Below are 26,634 nucleotides of genomic sequence, written 5' to 3'. Positions count from 1 at the left end.
CTGCATCTAGTTGTCAGTATTTATTAGATAATTTAAATGCTGGGATTTCAAAACACCTTCTGGCTCCATATAGTACTATGGATAAATGCTCATATTCACTCAGTGCTGGGTACTTCTCCCTCTGCCCCTGGTGCTGATGAGGTTCCAAGAGAAAGCTCTATTTTGAGGTGGGGCAGCATCTGAGAGCCTATTGCTCTGAGGTTAGGGGAAGAGAAAGAAGGCCCACCCAGATCATTACGCTGGCATTTTTGTTGATTGTGGTTAGCAGCGGGATCGCAGCCTTCCTTGTCATTGTTGACTGTGCCCTCTTTTATTTCTATTCCTGGGGATCTTCGGTGGTTTCAAAGCACAGTAAAGCAATCAAGAGCTGAATAGCATGGCAGGTAGAGAATAGCAACAGCAGGGATGCAATGTAAGGATGTGGACAGGATGTGCAGGGATGCAGTGTAAGGATGCACAGGGATGCAGTGTAAAGATGCACAGGGATGCAGTGTAAGGATGTGGACAGGATGTGCAGGGATGCAGTGTAAGGATGTGGACAGGATGTGCAGGGATGCAGTGTAAGGATGCACAGGGATGCAGTGTAAAGATGCACAGGGATGCAGTGTAAGGATGTGGACAGGATGTGCAGGGATGCAGTGTAAGGATGCACAGGGATGCAGTGTAAAGATGCACAGGGATGCAGTGTAAGGATGTGGACAGGATGTGCAGGGATGCAGTATAAGGATGTGGACAGGATGTGCAGGGATGCAGTGTAAGGATGTGGACAGGATGTGCAGGGATGCAGTGTAAAGCTGTGCAAGGCAGCCTTGATGATATCTAACACACATAGAGGGCTTGACAGACATGGTAAGTACTGCTCTGAGGTTTGTAGATGTTTTTAATCTTACTCAATCCTCACAACGATTTTATGAGGCTCTTTTATAGACGAGGATACTGGGATAGAGAGGTTGGATAGTATTTCCAGTATTTCCCCGTGGACAGTGAAAGGGTGGAACGTGAATTGGTAGCCCTGTTCCGGGGCCTAGGTCTTCTGTCTGAGTGCAGCTCCCTGGCTGGACCAGGCTGTCCCTGTCCCGGGGGTATGCACATGTGGGCATTTTGTAGAATTTGTACCGTCTTTAACATTATTTTATAGCTTGCTATTTTCACTTAATGCTTTCCTGAAGGTTATTTCTGCCAACAAATACCCACAATGTTTTGGTTTGGTTTGTCCAACTAAGTTTTAAATGGAAGTGTGAGTACAGAAGAGGATACAAGTAATACTTGTGTAGTTTGACCGATGTTCACAAGGCACCAAAACAGAAAACTAGAACACGCTGGGCACCCAGCCTAAAAGCTTCCTTGAACCCCTGCCGCATTGCCGTCTGTCCCTGGTCACCAAGGGCGACATTCTTCTGACATCCACACCACTCCCCCAGAGCTTAGATTCACATGCACGTCATAGCAACAGAGTCCCATCACGTGGACGCAGCCACATCACCTGCAGCTTCCCGCTCTGAGGCGACCCGCCCTGCAGCATGCGGATGGGATGGCGCAGGACGGTGGAGCGTGGCATTCTGGGCATATGTGCAACTTATTTTTCCCTTTTTACTTGCATGAGTGTTTGGAGAGTTTCAGGACGAGGCCATTATAAGTGGAATACCGCACTGAGATGTCTCGTGTGTCCTTTTGGTGCACATAAACACCCATTCCTGTTTGCCTTCTTTTGGGCACATCCTTAGTGGTGAAAGCTGGGCCACAAGGCGGGCTGGGGATGAACCTGCTGGTTTTCTAAAGGAGTCACTCCAGTGTGTGCTGCCCCCAGGAGTGCGTGAGAGTGCCCACAGGCTGTGATTTTCACGGGCAGCATAGATGTCCATCTTTTATTTTACCAATCCCCCCTTGCTGGCCACCTGGGTTGTTTATGGTTCTTGGTACTCTACATAGTTCATGAATGAATTCTTTCAGGTAAATATATGCACATTTCATGATTATTTCCGTAGAGTAAGTTCTTACAAGTTGAGTATAAATGTTTTGAATTTTCTCAATATACATTGGCAAGCTTCCTTCCCTTAGCAAACCTTACCTATCTTTGCTTTACTTAGGGAATCTGCACAGGTTTTCCAAAAAGGGCTACATAGTAAATGCTTTTGGTTTTGCTAGCCATCTGGTCTTTGTTACAACTATTTAATGTTGCTTTTGTAATATGAAACAGCCTCAGATCATATGAAAGTGGACAGATGTGGCTGTGTTTCAATGAAACTTTATTTATAAAAACAGATGGCGGGCCAGATTTAGCCTGTGGGTCATAGTTCACTGGCCCCTGCTTCGTTTAGTCAGTGCTCTCTGAGCATCGAGTACCAGGTGGGAAATGGTCCATGGAGCTCTCATGATACAGTTCCAGCTCTCCCTATCATGGGAACATGTGAACATGTGGCTGTCTACACGGAAGCCAGTGGCTGAGCTGTAGGCTTCCGGTAGTAAGTTCACTGTATAAAAGTATTCTGAGTATAACCATGTAAACCGGCTCTCCATTGCTGATTAACGTTCAACTCTGTCAAATGGTCAAATTGTAGGAAGTCTGCAAATGTGAACACAAGCAAAGTAACTGTTGAGCCAAAGTTAAAGAGCGAAAATGTGAACTATGGATACAGTTCAGATGAGCCACAGAAGACAGGTGAGTAACCCAAGGAGCAGCAGAAAGACTGGAAGAGAATGCGTGGGGAGGAGGGCTGGCCAACTTCACGCCAGCTTCCTAAGGGAAAACCTCACCACCGGGGCAACTAGGTGTTGGCTAATTTTTAGAAGAAGAAATTCTAGAATTAGGAATATTTTAGGAGTAGGTTAAGAGTATAGATCCACCCATTTGTCTAAAGATTAAAGTAAGGTAGAAATTTGAAAGGTTTTATGTGTGCGTGTAGGGGGTACTGGGTATTGAGCCAGGGGTATATATACTCTGAGCTCTACCACAGCTCTATTTTATTTTGAAACAGGGTCTTGCTAAGTTGCTAGGGACCTCACTAAGTTGTTGAGGCTGGCCTCGAACCTATGGTCCCCCGCATCAGCCTCCCAAGTACTGGGGTTACAGGCGTTCACCAATGAACCCAGCAATCTGAAGGTTTTAAAATGATTTTCTGAGTCCCTTCCCCCAGGCATTTTCTTTAAAGTCTTCATTTTAAAGTATGTGTGGGGGACATTTTAACCCATCGTATATAACTTCCTCTAAACTTTAACCAGACTGGAGTAAAACTGAAACTTGGCCAGAAACCTGTTCCCATTCAATTTGACAGGGTGGTAGAGACTCACTCCATTTTTAAAGGTTCTTCCGTAAAGACGGGCATGGTGGTGCACGCTTGTAATCCCAACATTTGGGAGGCTGAGATAGAAGAATCATAGTTCATGGCCAGCCTCAGCTACTTAGGCCCTTTGCAACTCAGGGAGACCCTGTTTCAAAATAAAGAATAAAAAATTGGGCTGGGGTGTAGCTCAGAGGTAGAATACCCTGGGTTCCATCCCCAGTACTGCAAAAAAAAAAAAAAAAGAAGGTTGTTCTGTAAGACTTCATTTTCATACAGGGTCCTAATGGGGAGGGGGAGTCTTTGAGGGTAACTTCACAGCAGTAGGATTTGTGAGACCCATGAGAGGGGAAGGCAGAGAATCATTCCTTAGCAGTACTAAAGGAGTACCGTCACACAGGTTACCTGGTGACACAGATACCACGAGGTGAGGTTTAGCTAGCCGGCTCTTGTCGAAGGGCCTGAACAGCCTTTATTTCTGTTCCGATAGGGATTCTGTCTCATTCTTTATTCTTTTGATTTTACATGGGCTGCCTCCCCTGTGCATGCCAAACTATGCTTCAGAGTTTTAAAAATTCCACACAGGGACCAGAACTTCTTGCAAAGTTTCTTTTATTAATTAGGACTTGGACCAATTGATCAAGTATCATAAACAAAATCATGGCTGATACCAAACCTCTCTTCCTCTTTCCCCCATGTGTCCTGCGTTTACTCTCCTTGGCCAGCTATTGAAACCAGGGATTCATGTTGTCTTTGGATGAGGCTAATGTGCCACGAAAGAAACTGACTTTGAGTCTGTTTTCCATATTTTTATTTTGCTGTAAAAAAAAGGCCTAAAATGTTGTAATCTCAAGGGAGTTAAAATAGAGTCAGTTTATGGTTGTGTTAGTCCATTTTCTGTTACGGTGACAAAGCACCCAAGATAAACAACTTATAAAGAGGAGAGGCTGGTGTTGGCCCCTGGTTGCAGAGGTATTCATCTGAGGTCGCGAGGCCCTGTCGTTTTGGGTCTGTGGTAAGGAAGACTACCATGGCGGGAGTGTGTGGTAGAACAAAGCCGTTCACCTCATGGCAGCCATGGGGTCGAGAGAGAGATGGGAAGGGGCCAAGGTCCCAGGGTTTCCTTCAAGGGCATGCCCCAGTGATGGAGCTGTTCCCACTAGGTCCCATCCCTGAAAGGCTCCACCACCTCCCAGTGGGGCCCATCCAAGGACCGGGCCTTTTATACATGGACCTTTCAAGGATGTTCTAGATCCATATTACAGTAATGGCTAAGGATCATTTTATTCCAGGAATACTACATAAAAGCAACCATGTTTCTGCATAAATCATGATTGTTAAAATGCATAGCTTTTTTTTTTAGCACTTGTTACACTAAAATCATTCTTTTTTTTTTTTTTTTTTTTTTTTTTTTTTTTTTTTTTTTTTTTAGCAGGGCTTGCTTCTCTTCCTCCAAAGCGCAGTGAACTCAGCATTCCGGAACAGCGTGGCAGTAACCTCTATCAGCAGGTGACCAGACCTTTTGATTTTTTGACTTGTTTTGCCATTTAAGAACCCTTACCTTGTGGTGATAAGATGGCGTATGCTGTGTAGTCACAATGGAATATCTCCCATCCGCACCTCCACATCAGCTGCTCAGCCTGCAGGGACTGGGGCGAGACGCCGAGATCACCGCGCCGAGCACTTACGCCAGAGCCTAGGCCGAACTATGGGCGTGTTTGGGTGGATGTGGCTTTAACCCGAGTCCTCACATGGCGCTCACCACTTGTCCTCTTGGTGCCGAGCTCTGTGAGGACTGACGTCATCTGCTGTCAAGGTCACCCGGTTAATGTATTAGCCAGGGCGTGCTAGAGTAACGAAACCCACAGGATGTGTATATGGTCAAAGGGGATTTGTCAGCTCAGCGTATGGCCCAGAGCAGTGTAGCCCCAAGCAACCCTTGCATGTGGAAAGCTGGGGGAGCCAGCAGTCAGTCAAGGGGTTCAAGAGCTGGAGTCTCAGAATAGGAGGGGCTGATGATGCAGCTGCAGTCCAAGATGAAATGCAGTTTCAGGCCCGAGAACTCCCTGGAGCAAGGATGGTGGAAGTTCAAAGAGCAGAAGGGCTAGAGGCTGATATCCCGGGCGAGACTGGTGCGCTTTTCTCAGGAAGAACCAGGCATGCCTTCACGGGGCATTCTTATCCAGGTCCTACACCTATCAGAACAGTGCTGCCCACCTTCGGGGCGGGACTTTCCCTTCATCCTGCCCTTACGTAAGCCAATCATCTCATCAGCACACCCAGAGTGACATCTTAGGAGTTTATGATCCATTTCAGTTGACCATCCATTACACCTGGCAGCCACTTGATGCACATCTGTGCTCGGACCCTCGGACACTTCGGTTCATAGAAGGATGCTGGGTGCTAGGTTCAAGGAGCAGATCAGAGGGAAAGTGGTTTTCTGTGCATGGGAGACCTGACATGGGGGACACCACAGGTCGGGTGATTTGGGGGGAAAAAGAGCAAACACTGAATTTGGATCCTGTAGGTTTTGAGGTCTTAGCTAGAAACCCTCATGAAGATATTGAATGTGTAGTTATATGTAGAAGTCTGAGTTCCAAGGAGAGGCATGTGATCTGACGTTGTTTGTTTGTTTTTGGTTTTTGGTGGTACTGAGGATTGGACCTAGAGGGGGTTCTACCTCTAAGCTACATCCCCATCCCTATTTGATTTCCTTATTTTGGAAAGGATCTTGCTAAATTGCGGAAGGCTTTGCTATGCTGCAGAGGCTGTCCTCAAACCTGTGTCCTCCTATCTCAGCCTCCCGAGTACTGGGATCATAGGCATGTGCCACTGCGCCCAGCTATTGTTGGTTTTTCAACACTGTTTTGATGGGAACTGTACTTTCATTGGGTCACTGACTTAAAGAAAATAGTCAACCAGGAGCCACGGGGACATGTTAATCCTCTGATACAGAGTGGGCATCATTATCATGCAAGAATGAATTAGAATTAATAATCAGGGAATCTTTTTATATTTATTTTAGTTTTTTGTGTGTGGTGCTGGGGATGGAACCCAGAGGCTTTCTACCTCTGGTCTACACTCCCAGACCCATTTCATATTTTATTTGGAAACAGGGTCTCACTAAGTTGCTGAGAGCCTCACTAAGTAGCTGAGGCTGGCTTCGAACCTGTGCGATCCTCCTGTCTCAGCCTCTCAAGTACTGGGATTACAAGCGTGCGCCACCACGCCTGGCAATATTTTTATATTTAAAATCATATGTTTAAAATACAAATGTAACCAGCAGCCTTCTCTGGCCTGGATGAATACAGCTTCAGATGAGATATTTTCCAAGCGATTCTGCACTGGGGTCTCTAGTAAGGATGGATGTCTTCCTCTCATAGGCCTGGCTCCTGACAGCACACGGTGCCAGGTGCTTCTGAGTTTGCTCTGCACAGGAGTGGCCATCAGCCTGTGGTCATGGTGACCCGTCTGGACATCGGCATCCTCAATCTTCTTTTTTGACATAGCTATTTACTTGAGTTCCCGGGAAGCTCCGGGCTGTAATATTCATTCCTGCCATTGGGATTCAGCTCATCACACACATCCTGCCAGGACTGTGTGCCTTTCAGGCCCTCAAGGAGGACGGGAGCTCTGGCTGATGCTTGGTCATGCAGCGGGGCCTCTGGGGTGTAATTAGTGGCGGCACAGGTAGCCAGGTGGGAAGACATATGAAGGGGCCGTGGCACAAAAGAAGGTTGGTGTCAGGGACAGACTGTTAGCTCCTGTACAAGTTCCAGCTGCTTCTTGAGGCTGGGTGTGGGGCAGATGGAGACATCTCTCCCAGAGCACATCTCTCTGGCATGTCTGTCTCCTGATGGGTTTAATCTGGAGCAGGGAGGGATGGTTCTAGAAGCAGGACAGGTTTTATTTAGGAGCACAAGTCACTGAAAGCCAGTGATCGTCGGGCCACGATGCACGCCCGGCTCCTATGGCAGGGCCTGGGTGGATTCAGGCTGTGGGCTGAGGACTCTCTCCGGGGCCTCTAGACATGAGCCTCCCAGCAGTGTATTTAAGCCAACCACTGTCTTCACAGTGGTTCAGTGCTCACCTCCTCTCGCCAAGTGTTTCCACTAGATGAGCCAGGCGTTGGGAGGAGACTCTGAGCTGGACCACAGCAGATTTTCCCCCTGAAAAGCCTCTGGTGTCCACAAAGCCAAAGGGACTCTAGGTATGTTTTGATGTGGGAATGGAGGATGGTATTTCAGAGCGCTGAGTGCAGGCTTCGTAGAACTTGAATTGCTGCTTTGAAAATACACAAGGAGCCGGGTGTGGTGGCGCACGCTTGTAATCCTGGCATCTGGGAGGCTGAGACAGGAGGATCATGGTTTGTAGGCAGCCTCGGCTAATAAGCGAGGCCCTTTACAATTCAGTGAGACCCTGTTTCAAATTTGAAAAAAAATACCAAAAATTAGGGCTGTAAATATAGCTCAGAGGTAGAAGGCCCCTGGGTTCCATCGCCAGTACCGGAAAAAAAAAAAAAAAAACAAACAAAAAACAAAACCCCCCAAAAACCAAAAAAAAAACCCCAAACAAACAAACAAACAAACAAACCAAAAAAAAAAAAAAACAGGGAGAGGAGGAATTTAAGAGTCCTCTGCTACGAAAACATGTAACCAGCTAAATAATTCACTGGTGGAAAAAACCCAGCAGCCACAGAGGGGGTGGTCACACACACTGCGTTTCCTGAGGTACGCTCCAGGCCCGGAGGGGGGCCGGGCCTGGAGAGAACGTCCAGGTCCTTAAGAAGCAACCTGGGGCTCCCGCACTAGATCGTTGTCTAGGCTAGAAACTGAGGAAGGAGAAGTAAGAGTTGGAGCTTTGTATTTACAGCAGGAAGAATTTAGCTCAACATGGCGTCAAGATACTGGTCTTCGAGTTTCACCAAAGGTTGGTCACTTGAGAACCCGGAGGCAGAGGTGCCTGGGCTCTTCCACGAGGCACGGCAAGGAGCGGAGGACCAGCGGGGCGCTGGGGGCGAGGGCCGGAAACACAGAGCTGCCTTTCCATGTGCTTGGTCCGAAGACAGTATAGTCCTGTGTGTGGTCAGGTGGCCGCTTGAGAGCTGCGGACCTGGCCGAGCCTTGCCGAGGGCTTCCCTTTAGAGCTTTCTGCCGGCCGAGCCCCGCAGCCCTACCTGGTCTGCGTGGCAGAGTTCGTGCCAGGCAGGGTGATGGGGACTGTCCCGAGAGCGTTTGCAGTCTGTGCCTGCTCCCGGAAGCCCTTCCCTCATTCTGCAGTGAGCCTCGCTTCCCGAAGGGCCCAGGGGAGGTGGCTGAGGGGGCCCCAAAGCCTGTCTCATTTATTGATGTGGCTTCCTCTCTACACGCCTTGGTTGACTCCAATTTGTCACGGAGCCCGGCACAGCTGTGGGGTGTTTCTGCACACTTGTGCCTCCTGGGCCCAGTGCTGCCGCGCGGCAGGACTCCCGCCTGAGAAGCAGCTCGTTAGAGTTCAGGATTGTTGATCACAGATTGCATGATTTTGCAGAAAACCCATAGGAAGCTCAGGGCCTGAGAGGCTGTAGATTAAACAGAGATCTCCAGCTGCAAGCCAGCCTGTGGCCAGTGCGCTTCCCAGTCCTGGTTGCTGTAGAGTTCGTTGGGCCAGATAAATGGGTTTTCCTTGGAGATACCACGTGCACAGCGGCAGGGGAGGCTCTGCTCTGTGTCAGTAGTCCTCGGAGCAGGACGATCCTGGTGCAGTAACCAGGACAGCGCCGGCTGGGCACATGCATCCCCTCTCCGTTCACGCTGGTGTGCTCTGCTCAGACTGCGGAACCGTCGACCCCAGTTTCTCAGGTCTCTCCTAAGGGGAGGCTCTTGACTCCCATGGTCTGGAACAGTTTTTCTAAGTGCTCAGCCAGCAGTTATTAGGTGGAGAATGTCTTTGTGGCTCACATTCTGTTGTCACAGCAAGGTGTTGTAAGCACGCGTGTGTGCTAGACATAACTCCTTTTCTGTGATCACGGAAATCCAGAACGCCGAGCTATCCTCTGAGACCGGCACCGGTGCGCATCGCCGAGCAATCCTCTGAGACCGGCACTGGTGCGCATCGCTGCCTAAAAACTGCAGGATGGTTTAGGCCACTGGCAAAGGTAAACCATTCCTGTCAAGTGGCCATTTCATTCCTCTGCACTGCGATTTTCTGTGGAGGCCCCTTGTAAATGTAGCCCCAGAGGGAGGAGCCTGGTGTGGCGCGGTTGCTGAGGCCTCAGGGATGCTCTGATTCGTGGTCCCCACCTCTGGACCTCCTGGCATCTCTACGTTTAGAACAACCCAGTTCTGATAGGCTGGGCGTGGAGGTGCTTGGTTATCTTGCAGCAACGTGGTAGGGGGCAGCTGGGAGGGAAGAGTGGCAGGTCACCCGCACCAGCTGGCCACCTGTGTAATTTCACCCTGCCCATTGGGTGCTCAGCGCTCGCTGTTCAGTCTGTGGTCCAGGCCTTTATGGTGACCTGTGTCTATTGGCACTGGGGCGGGGCTATGCTGGCTTCTCCCAGGAGTTAATGGCGCCTGTACTCTTGCCCCCCTGCACAGAGCTGTGTAGACCTGCTTGTGAGTGAAGGAGTGTCCAGACACTGAGCCCGAGTTCCGTGCTGAGCCCCAGCTCAGGGCCGCATATGCAGCACAGGAGCAGCAGCCATTGCTGAGTAACTTGTACCTCCCTGCCAGCGTCCTGAGTTCTGCACACCCTCTCTCCTTCTTGAGGTGGTCCCCAGCCCCTACACACCCTTAGAGCATCTTCCTTGTGGATCACCAAGCATAAATTTAATTACAGCCTATCCTCAGCAGTTCCTACAACAGGAAGTAGAATTTTGAATTCTGGGGAGAAGAGAAGCTCTCTGGCAGGTATACCAGCCTTTTGTAACTCTTGCCTGTCCCATGTCCTTCTGGTCCAGGTCCAGCATGCCTGAGGCCCACACTGCCATGGAGAAGTGTGGGCCGGGATGCAGTAGGGACCCTTTTGTGTCCAACCCTGAGTCATCTGGGGATATGCTCAGGGTAGCAGAAAACTACAGAGGGATGAGGGCTTCTTGGGGACAGTGTCATAGGCGACCCGCTGTGGCTGGAGGTGGCCCCACAGAGGACTGGTCACCAGGCTCAGAAACTACACGAGGAGGAGAATTTGGGAAACTGGCACAGGAGGATCATAGACTTGAGGACAGCAACTTAGTGAGGCTGGTTTCAACATAAAAAATAAAAAGGATTGGGGTCTAGCTCAGAGGTATAATGCCCCTGGGTTCAGTCCTCAGTACCAAAAACAACAACAACAACAACAACAAAAAAAAAAAAAAAACAATAGAAGCTACATGGGGAGGGTGGCTGGCAGAGGCAGGCCCACAGTGGTCTCACACTGCATGTGATGGGTGGCATGAGTCACGGGACCCCTCTTCTCAGCTCACTGCCTTGTGGGGCTCTTCCTTGAACCTGGGAGGTTTTATCTGAGAGCTGGGCGGTCCTGATCCTACCGTGGTCTGGCAGAAACCAGGGGTGTGTTTCCAGGAGGCTGGGTGCTTGTTTCACCAAAGTACATTTGCTAAATGTGGGTGCAGCCAACACTCATGGATACTTGCATCTTGGAACTCTGCGGGCCTGGAAGCAGTACGCAATACAGCAGCACCCCAGCAGATTTGGGGTACTCACTCAAGTGCAAACTTTTGGGCCTCTTCCAGAACTTTCTGAACTGGATTGCTGGAGGATGAAGTCAATTAACTGGTGTCTTTACCATTTCCCCCAAATGCTTTTGTAGACATGGCTAGCATCGCGCCTAAAGAATACTCTTAGGGCTCTAGGGGACTGTCTTACAGCGATGCATGTGGAGTCACTTGTACCTCATGTACCTGCAGCTTCAATCACGCAGGTTTGAGATGCTCACCAGGGTGCCGAGATTAGTGCCAAATGCAAGATGGCGACACTGGAGTCATTCCCCATTCATGTGGCTGTGCGCGTTATAAACCTCCTGTGTTGGCTGGTGTGGTGGCGCACGTTTGTAATCCCCGCACTTGGGAGGTGGAGACAGGAGGATTGTGCAGGTTCGAAGCCAGCGGCGCTGGCGTAAGAGACCCTGTTTCAAAAATATAAAATAGGCCCGGAGGTAGAAGGGCTTCCAGGAACCCCAGTACCACCAACATAAACAAACAAACAAACAAACAAACAAACAAACCTCCTGTGTCTGGGACAGGCAGTTAGGCACATTGTACATGGTAAAGGTGAAAGAAATAAGGCTTTAAGTTCTAAAGACCCCAGATCATGCATCGAATTATAGAAAGGATGAGAAGGAAAGAAGAGATTGATTTTAAAAATAGACATATACCAAAACGTGATACCACTCTACTGATTGGCCAGAGCGGTTGTTAAATACCAAAATTACCTTCCAGACAAGAGTTTTTATTGGTAGAGTGGAGTCAGCCCAGGAAACTGCAGCTGAAACATCATAGAACAAAAGTAATAAATAGGAAATTTATACTAAAATTTGCAATCAGTTAGAGGAGGGCAAGTTCTCATTTTGATATGAAACCACGAGGTTGGCCAATGTCTTATGTCTTGACAAATGTTTAGAACAAGCCACCAACCTTGCCCTCTCCTCCCTCCAGGCTCCACGCATTGTCAGTTAAGTTTTCTGGTTGTCTTAGGTGATTTAGTCTTTTTGTCCTCTTTAGAAGTTGAGCATATCAGTGTCCTAACGCCTGGACCAAGCCTTCCCCGCCAGTCACTCCTTCTAGTGTGATCAAGGAAAATGAACTTGCGATAAATCTCGAAAGCAGCAGCATGTTTGTGGGACCCAGCAGCCGAAACAAAAACAAACAACCCCCAAATCTCCGGCAGGTGGGCAGCAGAAGGCGCCGTTCTGGTATCACATGGTTGAAATGGTGCCATCGGCCCTCCGGAGCTCCTCCTGTGATGGGAGTCGGTACATTAAAGGCGCCGGGCAGAGCAATTCTATTCTCAAGGCTCACTGACATTCCAAGGCGCTGTGAATAATTTACGTTCCCCAGCTACATTATTTAAGACGTTAAATGCAGCTACCGTGCCTTGGAGTCTGAGCTGGCCTCCGCAGGGCTGGCAGGAGAAACGTGTTGCCTTACATTTTAACAGGGCAATTCTACCAAACAGGCATCGGCCCTTCTGGAGGATTCCATGGTCTGCTCGCGAAATGATTCCGAGAGTGAGTGGGAAGGCGGTGGGGGGCTCCTTCCTGACAGGAGCCAGCGTCGTGTGGCCAAGGAGACAGATGGGTGATTTATTTTGAGCCAGTTCTTCAATTTTGATTCCCCTTCTTTTGGAAGGAATGCATGTTATTTGAAGTTTATAAATATTTTATATGTTCATAAAAAGCTCTCCAGTACAGCGAGAGCTTCCAAGGGAAAGTTGAAAAACAAAACAAATCAGGAGATCTTTGCATTGGTAATTGGCCTTCCGAAGAACAAATAGTCTGGGGATTGGATTGCTCTGTGGGCCTTGGACTTGGAAAATACCCAGAGTGTGTGTTATTGAAAATAATGACGTAAGAGCAGGTACGGTGGAGCATACCTGCAATCTCAGTACTTGGGAGGCTGAGACGGGAGGGCCGCAGTTTCGAAGCCAGCCTCAGCAACTTAGTGAGGTTCTCAGCAACTTAGCGAGACACTGTTTGCAAATAAAAAATAAAAAAGGGCTGGGGGTGTATCCCAGAGATAGAAGGCCCCTGAGTTCCACTCCCAGTACCACACACACACACACGCAAACAACAAAAATAACAAAACAAAAACAAAAGAAGGAAGGAGGAAAATAATGACGTAAAGGGACACATTTTCACACTGGCGTTTCTTTCCACCCTGCTTTGTCTTATCTGCTGCATGGAGCTTCCGTATCAGCTGTGTATCGTACAGTGAGCTCAACCATGAAATTGACCCTTTCTCTTTTGTTTCCAGAAACCTGATCGGCCGGGCCCAGCAAGTCGCCCACAGGTTTCTTTTAATATTGCTAGTCCTCGGAAGGTCAGGAATGCAACTTTAGTATAGTGAAGACTTGGCTTGGGCCCCGTCTGGCGCTTGGCTGACGATGGACACTGTGACGTCTTCCCTTTTCATCCGAAGACAGCTGGGGGCCCCATCTGCCAGCATCAGCTGAAGAGGCCACGTTGGAGTGAACGGAGCCGACATTTTATAGTGACAGGAGTGACAGTTTCCCCAGACACCAAGTTGAATTTGCCTTTTAAAAGTTTCCCGGCTTCAGCAAATGACTTAGAGTTACCGAGCCAAACCTGCAGATTTATCATGGTGGTGTCACCCGTCCCTCAACACTCCCGCTTGCTCATCCAGCAAGGGGTATGTAGCTCTACATTCTGCCACAGCTTTTAAAATATCTGTGTTATCCTAAATCATAATAAGATGATATTTATGTATATTTAATAGGTAGGGGCGTTTTTGCATATTGTCAGTGAAGTGAGATTAAAAATTAGGGTCAATCAGAGCCCTAAACTCGGCTGGCAAGTTGGAGCCCCGCAGGTTAGAAGTTAAGACGCACTTTCACACGGATGCGCCCACTCCCGGATCGCTCACGTTGCGCATTGACAGGAGCAGTCCTTCTGCCCAACCCCTTCCCAGGCTTGTTCTCATTTGCTCTGGCGAGTTGTATGTGGATTCTGTCTTGGAAGGGACCGACTCGTGTACTACAAAGATTATGAGAGAACTGAAAATGGACAATGTGTTGTTTAATAAAGAAAAAGGAAAACACCCACGAGACATGCTTCCATCCTTAAGCCTTTATTTTGTAGGTGCTTAAAGAATCACATGCTTAGAAATCCAGCGTATTCCAAGAACTTAGGGGATTCTGTCAAAACGGGGCCACCCTCCTGTTTGTCCTTTACCTCTGCATATCTGTCCCTTTTAAAGTCAACATGACTGTTGCTACTAAGAAGGACATTTTTGCAAACAGCCGTCTTCATCGAGATGTGTTAGTGAGTGTCACTGCCCACGCCACCCCTTCATATTTACCCTAGAGTCAAGACTGCTATTTTCCTGAGTTCTGAGTTGGTTGGTATAGATTTCTTTGCTGGGTAGCAAGTACTCACTGCTCTGAGCCCTCACCCCAATTATGCTATTGCAAAGGTGGGATTTGACTTTTTAAGTGTGTCAAGATTTTAGTAAATTCTTTGGATTTTACTAAAAGTAAAAGATGCAAATTCATTGCAGTGATTTCTCATCATCTCTCAATGTTCCTGCTTGTTAATCCAATAAATGGTAGACAAGTCTTAGGCTATCCTGATTTATAAAATACTTTTATAGCCGGGCATGGTGGCGCATGCTTTGTAATCCCAGCATTCAGGAGGGTGAGACAGGAGGATCACAGTTCGAGGACAGCCTCAGATACTTAGGCTCTGCAACTTAGTGAGACTCTGTTTCAAAATAAAGAATAAAAAATAGGGCAGGTGATATAGCTCAGAGGTCAAATGCCTCTGGGTTCCATCCTCAGACAGACCTGCAAAAAAATAAAATAAAATAAAACACTTTTATGGTTATAAATCACATTCAGTCCTGACCTTGGGCCTTCTCTGAGTCAACAGCTTGTACTGAAGGATGATTTCCTGGCATCCCGCTGTGGCTGTGGCAGGTTTCTCTTCTGATTGGCTGGTGTCCTTACAGGAGCCATTCTGATTGGAGGATCCATTCTGACTGGCTGGGTGACTGTCTATTCCGATGGAACAGTGCCCATTCAGTATCTGTTCTGATTGGGTAGTCTCCATTACTTACTGCTTGTCAGATATTTTCAGTATCACCATTCCTTAGAGGATTGAAAAAAAGAAAAACGGCAGCAGCAACAATGACATGCAGCGTCCTTCTGGTCCTGGTCCTAATGTAAGAGAATCTTCTGCTTCCCTGAGAATAGCACCGAAATACAGAATTTCAAAAAAGCCATTAATATTGCTCTATTGCTCTAAGAGTCCTTTCTATGAAAAAACGTCGCTCATTCAATTGCTTAAAAAACTTTCCTATTTATGATACTAATTTATTCCTTGCAGCGTGGTCCTGACTCCCACCGCCATCTTTGAATGGGTGTAAGAAGAGAAAGACAAAACATATCTGGGACCTTTCTCAGGGCTGATGAGTGAACCTATTATCTTTAATTAATACTTCATCCTCCTTAAGCCCCCACAGGCTCCAGATCCTAAGACAGGGAAAATGCCACCTTCTTTACGCCTTGGTGACCCCCTTGGCACTACCTGTGCTGAAGCGTGGCGCGCAGTGACATCCAACTTGTCAGTGTTGGAGGGCGGCAGTGTATAAACTATGACGAGCACTTGCCATCAGCTACTCTAAGATTATATTTCTGTGGTTACGTTGGGAATCAGAGAGGCTGCACATAGAATATATTGAACTTCAAGATGTGAACTCTGGAGGAATATGCCAAAGGATTTTTGTAGAAGTTTCTCCAACTTCAGACATGCTTAATCACTGTCTCTCAAAATATTTCTTTTTTTTTTTTTGGATTGTTCCTTTTATCAGTAAAAAATGACCTGCTTTATCTCTTCTAATAAGCTTGGGCTTAAAGTCTAACAGGTCTGATATCATAGTTGTTATGCCTGCTTGTCTTCAAATTTTGTTGTCATGGATTACCTTACTCTAGCCCTTTACCTTTAGTTTGTTACTATCTTTACTTATAAGACGTGTTTCTTGTAGGCAGCAGATAGATGGATTTTGGTTTTTAATCCATTTTGTCACTTTATGTCTTTTTATTGGGGTGTTGAGGCTATGTTCAGTGTATTTTTTGAATATTTAAAGGAGTCTATTAAAAATATGGAAATACAGAAGACAGTTATAACCCCATGCCATTCAGGAGTGGCATGGGGGGGGTGTTTTGAATGAATTCACCAAAATACAAAACCTGGAACAGCCTTTTTATAGACACGACATCCACCATCTTGCTTTTTCCTACATAACTCTGACATAGGTAGAATCCCTCCCCTTGATTTTCCCACTGAACTTTGGTCTACACCCAGGTTTCTCCTTTCCTGGTCCATCCCCTCCTCCCATCCTAGCTAGATTATCAATTCTTATGTAAACCTGTCTTTAGAGTGAGGAAGTCCTAGCTCCCCTTCTCTTTCCACTTGTTAATTACCTTTAGCTAGATTAATTTATGTTAAAATAGCTGCCTGCTTCTTGGCAGAAACCAAGTCCTTCCACATGTCTGCCCCTCACCCAATTTTGAAATATATTTATTAATAATCAGAGCTTTCTCAAATCTTCCTAGGCCATTCCCAATACTGGTACAAATTATATCTCATTATGATTTTAATTTATATTTGCCTGATGACTAAAAAGGCTAGTAACTTATCATTTACTTCTTCTCTCTTATAAAGTTCATCTTTCTTCCTCTCTTTCCCTCACTTTCCCCTTGCCCTGCTCCCACCCCTTTCTGTCTGTTTGTCTGTCTCTCTGTCTATCTTTCTTATGGTACTGGGGATTGAACCCAGGGTCATTCTACCATCAAGATATATCCCTTTTTATTTTGTATTTCAAAACAGGATCTTATTAGGTTTCAGAAAGTCATACTAAGTTGCCTGAACCTGTGCTCCTCCTGTTTCAGCCTCCCAAGTTCTAGAATTATGGGTATGAACCACCACACCCAGCTTCCGTTTTTTAATACTGTTGTTTGTCTTTGTCTTATTTAATTATGGAATTTTTTGTATATATAATGTATATTAATCTTTTAAAATTTTTATTGGTGCATTATATTCATACATCATATTGGGGTAGAAAACTTGTGTGTACATACATGTACATATCACTGATTTAACCCCTACCCAAATCCCACCCCATTCCCTCCCCGTCCCTCCTTCCCTTGCTTGGCTTAGTGGTTGACTTCGATATGTTTAAGTACATTGTGTGTTTTAGAGATTTTCCTCTTCCCCCCTTCTTTCTCCTCCTTTAGGTTGCCTTGTTTGCTCCTCTATAGGATTTCCTTTCTCATCTAGAGTTCCTCCTATGACCCATTTCTCCCTAGCTCTCACATATTAGGGAAAGCATCTGATTTCTTACTTTTTGTGACTGACTAATCTCACTTAGCATAATGTCCTCCAGTTCCATCCATTTCCCTGAAAATGATGTAATTGAGTTTTTTTTAATAGCTAAGTAAAATTCCATTGTGTAAATATCCCATAGTTTTGTAATCCATTCATCTGTTGATGGACATCTTGGCTGGTTCCATAGTTTGGCTATGGTGAATTGTGCAGCTATGAACATAGATACACATGCATTAGTTTGGTAGTTTGGTTTCTTTTCTTTTGGGTAGATACTCAGAAGTGGTATTGCTGGATGAAATGGTAGATTTGTTCCCATTCTTCTGAGGATTCTCCATACTGTTTTCCAAAGTGGTTGCACTAATTTGCAATCCCACCAACAATGTCTTAGAGTTCCCACTTCTCCACATCCTCGCCAGCATCTGTTGTTGTTTGTGTTTTGAATGATTGCCATTCTAGTTGGAGTTAGGTGAAATCTCAGGGTAGTTTTGATTTGCATCTCTCTGATTGCCAGTGATGTTGAGCATTTTTTCATGCACTTATTGGCCATTTGAATTTCTTCTTTCAGTGTGCTTATTGAGAGATTTTTTTCCCCTCAAAATATTTTCTAATTTATCAGGCTGTGGGAATTGAGACGCCGTTACTGCTGTGGTTTGAATCTGGTTTGTCTCCCTGAAATCATGCAGAAGTTTAATTCCCAAAGTCATGTATGAATAGTGTGAAGAAGAGAGAAGCTCCATTCCTAAAGAGAGTTAGCTAATTAATAGCTTAATTCCTCACCTTAGAGGTGAGGCCTTGGGCGGGTGCTGATTAGGTCTTATTAGGTCATTTGGAATGGCGTCCTCATGGTTGAATTCTAGAAGTTCCATATGGAGAGGAAAGAGACCTAATTTAGAGAAATGTGTATGTCTCACCAGTGCACGATACAGCCAAGGGAGACTCTTGTCAGAGCCTACACCACAATGTCTGGACTTTTAACCTCCAAATTCTAAGCTAGCAAACCTGTTTTCTTTATTAAAAAGCCTAACTCAGATATTTCATTATAGTTACCAAAACAGATGAATATACTCACCAATGGACAGTATCTTCTTACTGTATCCTAGTACAGGTGTGAAGTTTCTTTTTTTTTTTTTGTGGTACTAGGGATGGAACCCAGGGGCTTTCTGCCTTTGGGCTATACTCCCAGTATACCTTCGGGCTATACTCCCAGGGCTATTTTATTTGGAAACAGAGTCTCACTAGGTTGCTGTGAGCCTCACTAAGTAGCTGAGGCTGGCTTCGATCCTACATCCTCCTCCTGTCTCGGCCTCCCAGGTGCTGGGATCACAAGTGTGCACCACCACTCGAGGCTCAAGGTGTGAAGTTTCTTAAACAGATCTCCTGGTTAGTTTTATTTCAGGTGAGGTAGATTTGTCATTTGAATAGACTTATCTAAAACCATGGCAGAGGCACATGGAACTATTTAAAGTTATTTGGGCTAAAAAAAAAAATAAAGGATATATTTCCTCAGTCATAGCAGCCACATTTCAAATGCTCCGCAGCCACACGTGAGCTGGGTGCAGTGGCGGACACTTGGCAGGTTGAGACAGGAGCATCACACGTTGGCAGCCAGCCTCAGCAATTTAATGAGGCCCTCCCCAACTTAGTGAGATTCTGTTTCAAAATAAAAAATAAAATAGTGCCGGGGGGTAGAATGCCCCTGGATTTAATTCCCAGGAATGAACACACACACACACACACACACACACACACACACACACACACACACACCCACAGATAACCACACGTGGCAGGGGCTGCTTTTCTTGGACAGCGCAGATACGTTTCCACTGTTGCAGAAAGTTCTGTTGGCCAGTGTTGATCATGAGACGGCGACTTGGGAATGACCTTGATGTGTCAGGAGGACTCTGTCCCACAGACACACGATCTGTGTTTTCTTCGGCAGTATTTCCGCACTTGGCCAGTTTCTATTTAGAAATCTTGCAACCCCCAAGGCGGCTCTCAACTGAAAATGGTGTTTTGCTGATGTGGTAAAATCATCTCTCACTTTGCAAAGCAGAGGGCGGAGGCAGACTGGGGGCGCTGGGGTGAGATCCTAGCAGGACGTCAAGGTCAAGGTTGTTCCTTACAACCGAGTGCCTCTGCTAGTGTATGTAAATGAATTCCCTCAAAGCCTTCTGTTATAAAACCCCAGCAAGGGAAACCACTCACTGTCCCTCTCAGGGGACTTTGGCCTCCGAGATCTGCTAGGTCCCCTGTCTGCCGTGAGATCAAGGATCTTCTGTAGTGCCTGTAGAGTGAGACTCCAGTGGTGGTGTCATACCTGGAAGATAACTGGAGGGTTTCCTTTGCTCTGTGCACCCCTAACCTTGGATCACCATTAGGGGCAGCAAAATTTGGTTGTAGGTTCCCGTGAACTGGATGAAAGAAAAAAAGAATGGGTGTTTTGAGCATACTAGAGATGCTGTGTCAGTATCTGATCCCTGCCATTTAAACGCCTGGAGGTTATGGGGATGAACACTCCGTCCTGTGGAAAGATGGAGGCTCATCCGCTCTGTGGCACAGATGAGAACTTGGAGAGTTAAGAGGTGGGAGCCGGGCGTGGTGGCGCACGCTTGTGATCCCAGCATTCGGGAGGCTAAGACCCGAGGATCGCGGTTCACGACAGCCTCAGCTACTTAGCCGGGCCCTTTACAACTCAGTGAGACCCTGTTTCAAAAATAAAAAAGACTAAAAAATAGGGCTGGGGTGTGACTTGGAGGTACAATGCCCCCGGGTTCTATCCCCAGTACTGCAAAAAAAAAAAAAAAAGTAAGCAAGGGTCCAGGTAAGCGAGGTCCAGGTAAGGGAGTCCAGGGGAAGGTGAGCTGTGCCTACGGTCTCTGCAGATGGGTTCTCTAGCAGTACTGGAGCAGTATCTGCGTTAGCATTTCCCAGAATGACAGAGAAAGCAGAGGCTGCCAGACCTGTGTGCAGCAGGGCAGGGCAGGACAGGCGAAGCGGCCTTATGTAGCAGGGTGCTGTCAAGCCCAGAAAGCCAGGCAGGGAGGGCAACGTAGCGGTGTAGACTCTGCCTCTGGCTCTCTTGGCAATCTCCAGCTTGCTTGTCCGCCTGACCAGACCTGATGGGAAGCCAGAGGCTCTGGGAGCTCATCCATGGGGTCTGCATGTGGCAGTCTCTGCAGAGCACCGAGCTAGCTGGAGAAGCATGGACGACAGGTGTGGAGGAGCTGGCTGCTGTGCTTGTAAAGCCAGGGGGAAAGTCCTCAGCACCCCACCTAGCAGCACCCCACCTCTTCCCCTCAGGAAGGGAGAAGCCAGTTAGCAAGGCAGGGCAGCTCCTGGAGGCGAGGGCATGGCTACGTAGAAGCGGAGCAGCTCAGATCTGCGCTGGGCACTTTCACATCAAAAACCAAAGCCAAGCCGGGCGCGGTGGCGCACACAGCATTTGGGAGGCTGAGACCGGAGGATCGCGGTTTGTGGACAGCCTCAGCTACTTAAGCCCTCTGCAACTTAGACCCTGTTTCAAAGTATAGAATAAAAAAATAGGGCAGGGGATGTAGCTCAGAGGTCACATGTCCCTGTATCCCATTTCCAGACCCCCCCCCCCACACACACACAAGAAAAAACAAAACAAAAAACAAAACCAGAACCAAGCTGGGCTTGATGGCACATGCTTGTAATCCCAGTACTAAGGAGGCTGAGACAGGAGGATCCAGGTTCCTGGCCAGTCTCAGCTACTTAATGAGGCCTCTGCAACTTGGTGAGACTCTGTTTCAAAATAAGGAATAAAAAATTGGGGCTGGGGGTATAGCTCAGAGGTAGAATGTCCCTGGGCTCAATCTCCAGTACCACATACACACACACACACACACACACACACACACACACACACACACACACAGAACCAGGGGACAGGGTGGTGGGCCCCTGAAGGCAGCTGAGTGATGTTGACTCACGTGTTCACATGTGTGCCATGCACATGCACACACGCATGCACCCTGCCTCTGTCCTCGCCACAGGGCCTGCCACTAAGGACCCAAGCTGTTCCCTCTGAGTCGGTGCCGGAGCCCCTCTTCCCCCCAGCGGGGGAGCTGTGTTTTTGCAGATGGTAAATATTTAATCCTCACTCAGCACAGCCTGTAATTCATGCTCCAGGCGGTGATGGCCTTGGGAAATCGCTGTCCATCATTTATGAGCAGCTGCTCCAGCCCCTGGCTTTGCCTGGACACCGTGCGCAGTCTCCAGCAGCAGTCGGGTCCCCAGCTGAAGGAAGTCCCATCCTCCTTCCTCTCTGGCTGGGAAGTATGTGTAATTTCTAAAAATATGATGAGATTCTGAGCCTGCGGGGCCTGGGCAGATTTGTGAGGGTGATTATCCAAGTGGCCGCCTCAGACATTGGGATTTACGCCCTGCCTCGTAATAATACTGGGTTGACACAGCAGAAAATTGATAAGCTTCCTGTGAAGTCTGTGGGGGACTGTGGCACAAACTGCATGGACTTGATTTCTCCTGAGGTACCTTGGGGATGTATGACATTTTGTAGGGTAACTGGATTTGGGAACAATTGGGCAATATGTTTCAATAGGACGGATAATAAAGTCAGAGGCGGTTCAAGTACTAGCAAAGTATTACCTAAATCAAAAACTAATTTAAAAGTTCTAGTTGTTTTTTTTTTATTGGGTGTACTGTAATTTTTCATCATGTTGGGGTACAGAGCATTAGAAAAATCCATGCACACAAGTCTTGTTGCCCTCCCCACCGTGCCCTCTTTCTTTGCCCTGCAAGACTTTGAGATTGGAATTGGAAGTTTTTCAAATGTTCATGGCATCATTTCTCCGTTCCCACCCCACGCCCCTCAGCCATGCCCCTGGGGTCTTTGCTCATCTCTCTGATATTGCCCTTATTTCTAAATACCTATCTTCCACATATAGGAGAGAACACACATTTGCTCCATTCTTGGGACTGGGTGTACTCAGTGGAATATTCTCCACTTCCATTTATTTTCCTGCAGATGATGTGATATCGTTCTTCTTTATGGCCGAGTAAAATTCCATTGTGTGTATATGTACTGAGGTTTTGTGGTCCATTTGTCTGTTCATTTCTTTTCCTGGAAAGTACCAATGGGACTGGGTTGGGTTGGTGCCATCAGTCTGAAGGCTCCTATCAGGGTAGCAGCTGATGGAAGGTAATATGGCCCCTCAGTCGTGTGGAGTGTGTGTGTGTGTGTGTGTGTGTGTGTGTGTGTGTGTGGTGTTTGGATTTGTGTGAGCAATGTATATAGTGTGTGTATGTGTGCACATATATGGGGTGTATGTGTGTGTATTGGCATGTGTGTGCCTTTGCAGATGTTTGTGTGTGAGTGTGTAAAGAGTACAGGAAGGCTGTTCTGTGTCTACCACAGGGGTAGGTGACCAATAGCTTATGAGCCAAATTCAGTCTGCTGATGGTTTTGACTTGTTTTTACTAGTCTTTTACTGGTGCATTGTAATTATACCTCAGAGGGGTGCATGCATGCATGCACACAGCCACACAACATCCCGGTCCACAGTTCCCTCCCCCTCCCCCAGGGCAGGACGTGAGATTCATGGTGACCCACTCACAGACGCACCTGCAATGCGGTATTTGGCCCATTTTCTTCCCTGCACCTCCCTTGTCCCTCCCTCCCCGTCACCTCCGCGACTGTCCTGATCTCTCTTCACGTTCATGAGGTCTCTCTTATTTCTGATTTTCTCTCTAATTTTCACATACAAGAGCAAAGACTTATCTCTGGACTTTCTGAATCTGACTGATCTCATCTCCAATGATATTTACCAGGTCCATCCATCTTCCCACATGTGGCATGATTTCGTTCTTCTTTATGGCCGAGTAAAACTCTACTGTGTGTATAGACCACATTTTCTTTATCCATGCATCGACTGATGGACACCTAGGTGGGTTCCATACCTTGGCTATTATGAGTTGTGCTGCTATGAACCTGAGTAGACATACATCACTATAATATCACTATAGTATCACTGTAGTATTCTGTATTTAGCTTTTTTTTTTTTTTGGAAAGGCACCAGGGATAGCTGGGTTTTATGCTGGTGTTGTTCCTAGTCTTGAAGAACCTACATACTGTCTCCTTAGTGATTTTGCTAATTTTCAATCCCACCAACAACATGTAAGTGTTCTGTTTCCCCATATCCTCGCCAGTATTTATTTTTGTTTCTATCTTTAATGACCAGAGAGAGGTGGGATCTCTGTAGTTTTGATTTGCATTTCCCTGATTGCTAAGGATGTTGACATATTTTATGGTCTGCAAGCTAAGAATGGATTTTACATTTACATTTTCATGTGGTTGAATAAAATCAAAAGAAGGCTAGTTCATGATACATGAAACATGAAGTTCAAATTCAGGTAAAGCCTAATGAGGCCAGCCAGTCCTCCTTCACCAGTAGTCCGTGGCTACCATCCGGTGGCAGTGGTGGGGTTGAGTCGTGATAGAGGCCCTATGCCATAAAGCCTAAGGCACCCAGTGCCTGGCCTTCGCAGAAGTGTGCTGAGCCCTGAACTCCTCACAGGCACTGTTTCTGGATTAGATCCCTGAAGACTCACTTGGTTCCAAGAGGTGCTGTCTCCATGGAGGACCCAGGTCAGGTGAGGAGTCTGCGGTCACAGGCGGATCTTCTGACCGGTCTTTCTGACTCCATAGCTGGCAGTTGCCTGTTCTCTTAACCTAGCTGCATCTTCTCCGGGGTGCCATGCCTCCCAGAGGGACCCCTCCTTGTCCCCTCTGTTTATCATACTCTATTGCAGGCTCCAGGCCCTGCAGTCTCAGGACCTTGCACATCCTGGCCCTTCTGCTTGGAAAGCTTCCCCTCCCTCTCCACTCTGCCCCGCACCCCCTGGGGCTTTTGGATTCTTGTGGGTGGAGCCTCTGAGTGGTTTCCTACCATGACAGCTTTCCTTCTGTTGATGGTTCTGGGTGGTAGGTGGTCATGGCTGAATAAGGCCAAGGGAGGGAGGCATGAGACCTGTGACTTCACACACAGGGGATGGGACAGACTCCAGAACCCAGGGCTGCTCCTGTGTGCTGGTGGCCTCCCTATCTACTCGTCTGGCTGGAGCAGCTGATGACCTGTCCTCAGCTCCCGCGCTCCTCTAGTAGGCCTGGGGCCTGGGGCAGGGGCAGCTTGGTGGGGACGGCTCCGGCTTGTGTCACTGGGTTAGTGGTTCTGGGACAAAAGCCGGGGCTCAGTTTGTGACTCAGTTTCCTGGCCAATGTTCCTTGCTGGGCACCAGGGATGTCAGCCCTCCCCAGATAAGTAGATGACCGTGGGCGTCCCATCAGTGCCCTGGTTAGGAACTTCTTCTTGACCCTCTGGCCCTCTCCCTCCAGGGTTACTTCCCCAGCATGTCCTCTGAGTGCCGTGTACATTCTATACTGATCTTGCTTCACGTAGCTGAACACCGTTCTGCTGTGCAGCCTTCTAGCTGGGTCCTCCCCCAGCTGGCCTCGTCACCATGCACGCCTCCTGCATCTCCGCTGCCTCCTCCTCCTCTTATGAGGTGCCTGTCAAATCAAGTTAGGATCCTACCTCCAGACCTCTCTTAACCTTTAAAAACCCTATCTTCCAATATAGCCATTTTGGGGGGAAGGTAATGACTTTGGGGTGGACACAGTTCAAGCCATAAGAATAACCACACCTAGACAAAAACTGAAATCAGTCCTAACCTAACTAGATTTACTCGACTTTGCCCCCCTTAAAAATCACCTGTCATTATAAGTGTCTTCCCTGTGTCTGCTTGGTCTTCAGAGCTGTCATTTTTATATTTATTTATTTATTTAGTGGTACTGGGGGTGGAACCCAGGGGCTTTCTACCTCCGGGCTATACTCCCAAACCTATTTTATAATTTATTTGGAAACAGGGTCTCACTAAGTTGCTGAGAGCCTCACTAAGTAGCTGAGGCTGGCTTCGAACCTGTGCGATCCTCCTGTCTCAGCCTCCCATGCGCGGGGATTACAAGTGTGCACCACCACGCCCGGCCAGAGCTGCCATTTTTAATAGTAATGTTAGTATTTAAATATTATCATTATTTATGCCCTTTCCTACTTTGCACATTTTTAGTTTAATTCCACTGTTTTCCCTGCAAGGAACAATCTTTACATGCGTGTTTTATTTTTCATAGTTCAGAATATTCACTTAAATTAAAGTCTAAAAAAGTTAATTTGCACCAAATGATTCCTGTTATGGGCCGAAATGTGCTCCCCTGCAGAGTTTGTATGTTGAAGTCTTAGCTTACTGGTAGTATTGGGAGATGGAGACTTTGGAAGGCACTTAGTTCAGTGAGGTTATTGGGGTGGGGCCTAAAGTCAGTGGAATTGATGTCCTTATAAGATGATCAGGAGACACCAGAGATCTCACCACTGTCACAGAAGACCTAGGAAGGAGGCCGCCATCTCTGAGCCAGGAAGAGAACCCTCTCCCGGAATCAGATTTGACCACAGCGTGAGCTTGAACGTCTAGCCTCCAGACCGTGACGGAATAAATTTCTGTTCTTCATGCTGCCCAGGCTGTGATGTATTTTGTATGGCAGCCCGAACAGAAGCATATAACCTCACTGACATACATGTGTTGCCCATCTTGACTGTGTGAGCCGGCCATGCCGAGATTAAAGCCGTGTCCTTTTTTTCCCCTGGATGTTTATATAAACTTTTCTGAGGCTATCTTCTCTAACCTGACTTTTCTGTCCACTTAAGAGATTTGACTGAACTCCCTCATTTCAATGATTTATGAAGCTATATGTCAGAGCCTGGCACTGATATCCAGTAATTTAAAAATCATGAATTTTAGAGCCAGGCGTAGTGGCGCACGCTTGTAATCCTCACGCTTGGGAGGCGGAGACAGGAGGATCGTGCAGGTTTGAAGCCAGCCGAGCTGGCATAAGAGACCCTGTTTTCAAAAATATAAAATAGGTCTGGGAGTGTAGCCCGGAGGTAGAAGGGCTTCCAGGAACCCCAGTACCACCAAAAAAAAAAAAAAAAAAAATCATGAATTTTGGATTTTTAAGTTATACTATAAACTTAAAAGATAACAAACCTTCCTAATTATGATAGTTCTCATTTTTTTAGATCATCCTTGTCATGTGCCAAGAAACACAGAACAAAAATGACCAATCCCCCCAAATCCCAGACAAGCCCCAAACCCCACCTAAAACCGAGGCTGAACACCCCTAAATATATTGAAATTCATGCCTAAGCCCATGAATATTTGGATATAGAACTTTTCTCAAAGTGTTTTATGTTTCCTTTTAATACATAAGGAGTATTAT

General features: G+C 47.1%; 1 protein-coding gene across 1 annotated transcript in view; it reads left to right on the top strand.

Annotated features, from left to right (window-relative positions):
* IGSF5 (immunoglobulin superfamily member 5) overlaps nucleotides 1–4,978 on the top strand; it is a gene marked incomplete at both ends in the record, with an annotated part of 33,804 nt that extends 28,826 nt beyond the window's left edge. Inside the window, 2 exons of the mRNA XM_080696445.1 lie at nucleotides 2,559–2,659; nucleotides 4,872–4,978. Coding sequence (XP_080552571.1) covers nucleotides 2,559–2,659; nucleotides 4,872–4,978 — 208 coding nt within the window. The remainder of the gene's footprint in view (nucleotides 1–2,558; nucleotides 2,660–4,871) is intronic.
* Nucleotides 4,979–26,634: the final 21,656 nt, after the last annotated feature.

This window comes from Muscardinus avellanarius (assembly GCF_963383645.1).
Source record: "Muscardinus avellanarius genome assembly, chromosome: 5".
Classification (NCBI taxonomy): Eukaryota; Metazoa; Chordata; class Mammalia; order Rodentia; family Gliridae; genus Muscardinus; species Muscardinus avellanarius.
The sequence above is the reverse complement of the archived record's forward strand: the minus strand, read 5'-3'. Positions and strand labels throughout refer to the sequence as shown.